The following is an 8,562-nucleotide window of genomic DNA, read 5'->3' as shown; positions in this document are numbered from 1 at the left end:
GTTTCATGCATTAGGGTTTTGAGTTGCATTTCGCGCTCGAACGAGTAACGGAGACCGTTGATAATCAGGAAAAATATTTTTATTGAATAATTCATATGAGGTGTTTTTATATGAAAATTTCGAAAATTGGGCCTTGGTGGGTATATTTACTCGTCTGGTCATATTTTTAATCGGTACGCAAAATTAACGAATCGATGGATTTTCTGAGGGCTCGGACTATATTTTCAAAAACGTATCTAAACGAAATATTTTTCGGGAGTGTAATTGGGCTTGATGGGTTTATTTTAATAATTAATGGGCTCAAAACACTTTTTAATCTCTTTAATTTTCATTAGGGCCCATTTATGCATGAAAATTTTATTTAAACTCTACCTAAACCTAATAAAACTAAGTGGCCGCCCCATCCCTCAATTTTATCAGTATCCACCCTCGATTTTACAGCACTAAACCAGAAGCCACTTCGGTTTCCTCCGTAGCTGTCACGCCCCGTGTCCGAAGCGTTTGTGACATCCGGCATTGTTTAACAATTACTTGAAAACAATTAAGCATCGTATCAAAAACAAACCAGTCTTTTTCATAAAAAAATATTGTCTTTACAATGACAATGAAAATTACATCAGAGTTTCTGAAGCGGAAACAAAAGGAAAGTAAAATCTTGAGTCTTGATCTCGATCATCGATTCACCAACCCCAGAAAGCTTCTTGCTCTTTCTCATTTATTTGCTTTTCATTTTTATCTGAAATTTGTAAGGGGTGAGTGTTTTGGGAAACACGCAGCAAGTGGGAGTCGATCGATTCCAAAGATACATATAGAACTTAATTCTTTAAAACAATTCTTTAACAATTTTTCAAATCTTATTACCTTTAACTTATCATATCGAAATGAACAAATATGAGACAGATAATTCAGAACGAATCAGATTTTTTAGAACGGTTCAGGAACAGATCAGATCATAACAAACAGAACACTGTTACTCATCTCATTTCCATGGTCAAATTGTCCCCAATATGTTACTCCTCTAAGGGTTGAGGCCAGAACTCGGTTTCATACCCACCGGTGGAGGCCAGAAAGAAATGGTTTTCTACCCACCATTGGGGCCAAACAAAAATGGTTTTATACCCACCATTGGGGGCCAGATAGAATCACAATTCTCGTCCCATTTCAAATTGAATCGTAACGGTGTAACAAAGAATTCAGAGGTAACAGACATAACTTATAAGATTTATCAGAGTTCAGACTTTTAGACATATACAGCGGAATCAAAAGAATTCGAAGATCAAACAGAACATATCATCGATCGAAATTTTAAACGTAGTGCACAGTAATTTTCGAAAATAATGACATACATTAGCATGTCATGATATTTTTATGCAAAGAGCAAAATACAATGAAATACTTAACAAAATCCCACTTACCATATCTTGAAAGAAGTTTCTTGTTGAAAATCGGGCAGCACTTCGACGTGACCTTAGCAAATGCAGTCTTCAATCAAACAGCACTTCGACGTAAGATTTCCGCACTGGACTGCACGAACCTTTCTTTCTTCCTTGCTAGCTTGGCCGAAACTTGTGAAGGATGAGGGGAAGCCGAAATCTTTGAGAATGTGGGAGCTTTTTAGTGTGCACTTTGTATAGCATGGAACCTTGTATTTATAGACAAATTTTTGTCCCTTTAGCTCCCCTTGGCCGACCCCTTGGAGCACAAGAAATGCAATTATGGTGTGGTCATCCCCAAGAGTCACCTTGAACATCTCAAGGGTTATTTCTTACACCATGAATTTGTCCTAACCCTTAGCTTAATCCTTGAGCTCCTTTATGGGTTTATTCAAAAGTTATTTATTGCATACTTAATTTGTCCAAACCTTTAGCTCATCTTTTAGCTTCCTTTGTGGTCTTGTTAAGACAAATTTGGTTAAGCTTCTTTGAGCTGAAGGATCGAGTCCTTGTGCTGGGATTTTACTCCTCTCGTGACAACTCCTCGATGGATATGGTTATTCGCAGCTTAGCCTCCCGTTGAGCTCACTCCCGAGCTTTGAAGATACTTCATTGAGTTAAATTTGCTGAAAATTTGATTTGCTTTGGATTGTAAAATCCCGGGTTCTCACATCCCTCCCTTCTTATTAAAAGTTTCGTCCTCGAAACTTGGATCAGCTCGAACTGTTGAATAAATGAGGATATTGTGAGCGCATCTTCTCTTCAAGTTCCCAAGTGGCCTCTCTTTCGGTATGATTTGACCACTGCACTTTGACATAGGGGATTGTCTTGTGCCTCAACACTTGATCTTTTGAGTCCACTATTTGAATAGGGACACCTTCATATTTGAGTTCTTCATTCAGGTTTCCTTCAATCATCAGCGGTGCCACTTTGAGTACATGACTCGGGTCCGGGACATATTTCCGCAGTTGTGAGATGTGTAAAACATTGTGTACTCTGGACATCTCAGGTAGCAAAGCTAGACGGTAAGCTAAGGTTCCCACTTTCTCCAGTATCTCGAACGGTCCCACATATCTCGGATTTAGCTTTCCGGATTTACTGAACCGAACTACTCCTTTCATGGGGGAGACCTTGACGTAAGCTTTTTCACCAATTTCCAACTGTAAGGGTCTTCTCTTCAGATCGGCCCAACACTTCTGTCTATCTTGGGCTGCTTTGAGTCTTTCCTTGATTATGACTACTTTGTCCGACGGTTATTTGAACAAGGTTTTGGTCCTGTAACAGCTTTTTCTCCGACTTCGTCCCAATATAAGGGCGACCTACACTTTCTTCCATACAAAGCCTCTTACGGAACCATCTCGAGGCTACTAAGATAGCTGTTGTTATAGGCGAATTCGATCAGGGGTAACTGTTCACTCCAATTTTCAGAAAAATCCAACGCACATGCCCTCAGCATATCCTCGAGGTTTTGAATTGTTCGTTCGGTTTTGCCATCCGTCTGAGGATGATAGGCCGTACTGAGAGTAACCTTGGTTCCCATAGCCTTTTGGAAACTCTTCCAAAATCTTGATACAAATCTTGGATCTCTGTCAGACATTATGCTTGTCGGAACTCCGTGTAGTCTCATTATGTTGTCCATGTACAAGGTAGCAAGTTTATCCAGGTTGTAAGTCATCCGCACCGGTAAGAAATGTGCAGACTTGGTCAATCTGTCAACGATTACCCAGATTCAATCGTGACCTTGCCTTGATCTTGGTATTCAGACTACAAAGTCCATGGAGATGTTATTCCACTTCCATTTTGGTATTTCCAATGGCTGTAAAAGCCCTTCAGGCCGTTGGTGTTCTGCCTTGACTTGTTGAAAGGTTAGGCACTTGGAAACAAAGACAGCCACGTCTTTCTTCATTCCGTTCCACCAGTAATTATTCTTCAAGTCTCTATACATTTTTGTACTTTCTGGATGTACTGAGAATCTTGACTTATGTGCCTCGGCAATTACTTCTTCTCGAATTCCGTCGATGTCTGGCACGTACAATCGTCCTTTCATCCAAAGTATACCATTTTCATCAATTTGAAATTCTGGAACTTTTCCTTCTTGGATTTGTTCTTTCATTTTAAGGACGGAGGTGTCTTGACTCTGCTTCAATTTGGTGGTCTCTCGGAGGCCTGGTTGTACTGATAGTGAAGATAAGCTCACCTTCCCAGGGTTCCTTCGACTCAACGCATCTGCCACCTTATTTGCCTTACCCGGATGATAATTGATCGTCAGGTCATAGTCCTTGAGGAGTTCCATCCACCTTCTTTGTCTCATATTTAATTCCTTTTGAGTGAAAATATACTTGAGGCTCTGGTGATCGGTAAACACCTCATATTTTACTCCATAAAGATAGTGCCTCCAAATCTTGAGCGCAAATACTATTGCGGCTAACTCCAGATCACGTGTGGGGTAATTTTGCTCATATGGTTTCAATTGCCGTGAGGCATAAGCAATTACCTGACCTTATTGCATAAGCACACACCCTAATCCTCCCTTTGAAGCGTCACTGTATACAATGAAATTTTTACCATCCGCGGGAAGAACTAGTATTGGTGTGGATGTGAGTTTTATCTTCAGAGTTTCAAAACTTTTTTCACATGCTTCATTCCAAATGAATTTCGAATTTTTCTGAGTAAGTTTAGTGAGTGGAATGACGATTGAAGAAAATCCTTCCACAAATTTTCTATAGTAGCATGCTAATCCCAGAATACTTCTTACTTCAATCACTGTTCTTGGTCGTGGCCAATCCTTGATTGTCTCCACCTTCTTAGGGTCTACTGACACCCCTAATTCAGAAATTATATGACCTAGGAATGCCACACTTTTTAACCAAAATTCACACTTCTTGAATTTGGCATATAGTTCCTTTTCTCGCAGTGTCTGCAAAGTGAGACGCAGATGTTCTCTGTGTTCTTCTTCACTTGGTAAGTACACAAGGATATCATCTATAAAAACAACCACAAATTTGTCAAGGTATTGTTTAAATACCCGATTCATCAGGTCCATGAATGTTGCAGGATCATTTGTTAGGCCAAAAGGAATTACTGTTAATTCGTAATGTCCATATCTCGTCCTGAACGCAGTTTTAGGTATATCTTCGGCTTTGACCTTCAACTGGTGGTAACCAGATCTCAGATCTAGTTTTGAGAAAACTTTAGCTCCTTTTAGCTGATTGAAAAGATCATCTATTCTCGGGAGTGGGTACTTATTCTTTATGGTGATCTTGTTTAACTCTCGGTAGTCAATACATAGTCTCATACTTCCATCTTTTTTCTTCACGAATAGCATTGGGGCTCCCCACGGGGATGCACTAGGATGGACCTAATTTTTGTCCAGTAACTCCTGAAGTTGTTCTTTTAACTCCTTCAATTCTGCTGGAGCCATTCAGTATGGTGCCTTTGATATGGGTGCAGTACCAGGGACCAAGTTGATTTCAAATTCTTCTTCTCTATCGAGTATCTCACCCGGTAACTCTTCGGGAAAAACATCTGGAAATTCTTGAACAATCGGTATATCTTCCATCTTTGGAATCTCCTCTCTTTTGACTTCATTGATCATTGCCAGATAAATCTCTTCTCTTCCTTTTATGGCCTTCCAGGCTTGTGAGGCAGATAATAGAGATTTTCTTCCTTTGGATTTTCCGTAATATATGATTTCCTCTTTAGTCGGAGTCTGAAGTCTTATATTTTTCCTTTGACAGTCTACTATGGCATGGTTTTTAGCTAACCAGTCCATTCCAAGAATGATGTCAAACTCAACCAAATTGAGTTGAATCAATTCCGCTTCAAACGTTTGTTTGTTGATACAAATCTTACAGTTTCGATGCACTTTGTGTGTCTCAATTATTTTGCTTGCCGGTGTTGCCACTCTTAATGGTTTACTAAGAATATTATGTTCAAGTTTAAGCTTCTTAGCAAATCTTCTAGACATAAACGAGTGCGTAGCACCACAATCAAACAAGGTATATGCAGGTATGTCATTGAGTAGTATAGTACCTGCTACCACCTCGTTGGTGTTATCAGCTTCCTCTTGGGTGATTGCATACACCCTAGCATTGGTCTTGTTCTCATTTTGCTTCTTGGGTCCCGCCCTTTTTTCTTTGTTTTCCAGACATTCTTTAATTCGATGACCCACTTGTCCACACTTAAAACATGCACCTGTCTTCCGATAACATTCCCCGTTATGATACTGTTTACAGGTGTCGCACCACTTCCCTTCTCTGTTGCCCAGTACTGCCAGAACTTCTTTGGGAAGGCCCACCTGAATAATTTGGTTTCTTAAACTTGGGACCATTCTGAGTAGGTTGATTGACCATTGGTCTTTTGTTCTTGTTCTCTTCCTCGCGACGTTTGATATCTGTTTCTGCACTCATTGCAGCGCCCATCAAATCTGCAAAACTGTTTGGCTGGAATACTGCCAATGCTGACTGAATCCGGCTGTTGAGTCCTCTTTTAAAGTGATGCATTTTTAACGTTTCATCCGACATGATCGTTGGGACATAGGTTCCCAGATCATTTAATCTCGAAGTGTATTCCATTACCGTCATGTCTGGGGTCTGCTTGAAGTTCTCAAATTTGCTTAACTTCTGCAGACGAAATTCGGCTGGGTAGTATTGTTTCAAAAACTCTCTCTTAAAATTTTGCCACGTGATCTCTTCTACTTCATCTAGAGATGGTGACACAGTTTCCCACCATTTTCGCATTCTGTTCTCAAGGAACGGTGTCACAACCTCTACTCTCAATCCTTCAAGTACTTCAAGTAGGTGTAGTTGTGATTCGACATTTTTGAGCCAGTTGTGGCTGACTTCTGGGTCTGGGTTCCCATCGAAAGTTGGAACTCGATTTCTTCTTAGAGATTCATAATGGTACTTAATCCCACGTGGTTGTGGTTCTTGGGGTGGTTGGATGGCGTTGGCCAATGGATTCACGTACCCTTGCAACGTCGCAGCTACAATAGTTGCTATTGCCATCATATCTTCCTGACTGAGATTCACTCTGGGTGATTGTGGTGGATTTTTGTTTTGGTTGGTGCCACGAGGGTTATGGTTATTTCGGGGTGGTCTGCCTGCCATATCCTATAAACATATATTTTATTAATTTATTCACCATAATGTAAAATCAAAATAATTTCATTAAATTTTGAAATTCATACAATCAAAAGTTTCAAAACAAATGATCAATTAAATAATTCTGAATACAACCAATGCCTAATCTAGAGTCCTCTCTCTACTCGTCTATAACTTCTCCGTCTCCTACGGCCTCGTTAACTTCTTCTTCCATCGGGTTTTCTTCTAGTTTTCCCATGAGTTCTTCCATGTTGACCATTTCATTTTGTAGGTGCTCAATGTAATTATGCAGTTGTGTGTTGTGGTGATCAAGGTTGTTTACTTGATCCTGTAGTTCTTGTATTGTTTATTGACTTACTTTTTCATCGATTTCTTGCTCCCCGATTCGTTCTTCAAGACGGCGCTGCGTTTTGAGGAGACTATTACCCCGGATTTTGAGCTTAAAAATTCTATCTTGCGCTTTCTTCAACTCTTGCTTGGTGATCTCGTGTTGACGCTCCGAATCTAGATGATAAGCAGCGAAACGTCTAACGTCTTCGTGTAGTTTCTTCTGCTTCACTCTGGCCTCACGAAGATCCTCCATCATACATACGTTATTCCCATCCAACTGGTAGTTATCTCTTTCGAGTTTTTCATTTTTTTCTTTTAGTGTTTTAATTTCTGACTTCTTTTCCTGAAGTTGTTTCTGAAGTTCATTTTTAATGCTTTGAAAGTCCATGTTGGCTTCCTATAAGATAAAAACATTTTTATAAATAAGATACTCATCAAATTTTAAATATGCAATAGAAAGATAATAGCAAGTTTCAAAATAATTTGGTACACACAATATTTTTTTTTCCAGTCACAAGTTTACTACAATCCAGACACTTTATTATAATGCTAATCTAATCGAACATCTCTCTGTCGTCGCTGTCACTGGCACTGTCGTCTCCGGCCACTTCCATCGGTGCTACCTCCTCTTCCTCCATGTTCTCTATCACTAAATGTAGGTAGTTGTTCTGCTCTTGAAGTCTGTCCATAGTGCCGTGAAGCTTCGAAATGTACCGGTCCTGTTTGGCGTTGAACTCCTCTTGGCGCTGACGGGCCTGCATAGCACGTCTTCATTATATCTCTACTCTCTCCAGTAACTCCCTGTTGAGTGAAGCCAAGCGCGCGATGCGAGCTGAATCAGTCGGTATATGTAGAAGTTGGCTCTCAACCAAGTCCAAATGATGAGTAAGTCGCTGCACGTCGGTCTCCAGTATGTGCCTAATCTCACTAAGCTCCTGTTTTTCCATTTTCTCCCTAGCAAGTTGTGCATTCAGAGTCGCAATCTCCCTAGCTTGATTATCTATGGTAAGCTGACGCATACGAAGAGCAGCCTGAGCGTGAGTACGTAGAGCAGCCATTTCCTAGGATAAAAATGGAAGTAAAGCATCAGAATCATTTAAAAGATAGAAAGGCACAAATAACAAAGTTGTCGTAGAAAATTTTTGATACTAAGGATTTTGGAAACGATTGAGGGGATAGACTTTCAAATTTCTCAAGGAAAATGTTCGGAAGGGATGGATGCTGGATTTAGATAGGATTGCACTTGGCTTTTGCCAAAATTTGACTTCGTCAAATTTTGTCTGTCAAAATCCGAGCGGGATTATGAACCTGGCGGCTCTGATACCACTTAAATGTCACCCCCGTGTCCGAAGCGTCTGTGACATCCGGCATTGTTTAACAATTACTTGAAAACAATTAAGCCTCGTATAAAAAACAAACCAGTCTTTTTCATAAAAAAATATTGTCTTTACAATGACAATGAAAATTACATCAGAGTTTTGAAGCGGAAACAAAAGGAAAGTAAAATCTTGAGCCTTGATCTCGATCATCGATTCACCAACCCCAAAAAGCTTCTTGCTCTTCCTCATTTATTTGCTCTTCGTTTTTATCTGAAATTTGTAAGGGGATGAGTGTTTTGAGAAACACTCAGCAAGTGGGGGTCGATCGATTCCAAAGATACATATAGAACTTAATTCTTTAAAACAATTCTTTAACAA

The 8,562-nt window shown here is 39.9% G+C and overlaps 1 protein-coding gene across 1 annotated transcript; it reads right to left on the bottom strand.

Annotated features, from left to right (window-relative positions):
* Positions 1-4,854: 4,854 nt before the first annotated feature.
* Positions 4,855-7,118, bottom strand: LOC142532292 (uncharacterized). The gene is made up of 5 exons (XM_075638613.1): positions 6,894-7,118; positions 6,402-6,544; positions 5,731-6,173; positions 5,286-5,627; positions 4,855-5,192 (listed from the first exon to the last, which is right to left on the bottom strand). The coding sequence occupies exons 1-5, from the start codon at positions 7,116-7,118 to the stop codon at positions 4,855-4,857; spliced, it is 1,491 nt and encodes a 496-aa protein (XP_075494728.1).
* Between the last annotated feature and the right edge of the window lie 1,444 nt (positions 7,119-8,562).

This window comes from Primulina tabacum, chromosome 18 (genome assembly GCF_025594145.1).
Source record: "Primulina tabacum isolate GXHZ01 chromosome 18, ASM2559414v2, whole genome shotgun sequence".
In the NCBI taxonomy this organism is placed as follows: Eukaryota; Viridiplantae; Streptophyta; class Magnoliopsida; order Lamiales; family Gesneriaceae; genus Primulina; species Primulina tabacum.
Note: the sequence above shows the minus strand (reverse complement) of the source record. Positions and strands in the feature narration are given on the sequence as shown.

Coding starts and splice junctions, on each gene's coding strand:
- LOC142532292 (XM_075638613.1), bottom strand. CDS start 7,118: ATGGAGGATCTTCGTGAGGCCAGAGTGAAGCAGAAGAAACTACACGAA. Junction 5,628..5,730: donor TAAGAAACCAAATTATTCAG/GTGGGCCTTCCC, acceptor ATCGGAAGACAG/GTGCATGTTTTAAGTGTGGA. Junction 5,193..5,285: donor ACACAAAGTGCATCGAAACT/GTAAGATTTGTA, acceptor TGGACTGGTTAG/CTAAAAACCATGCCATAGTA.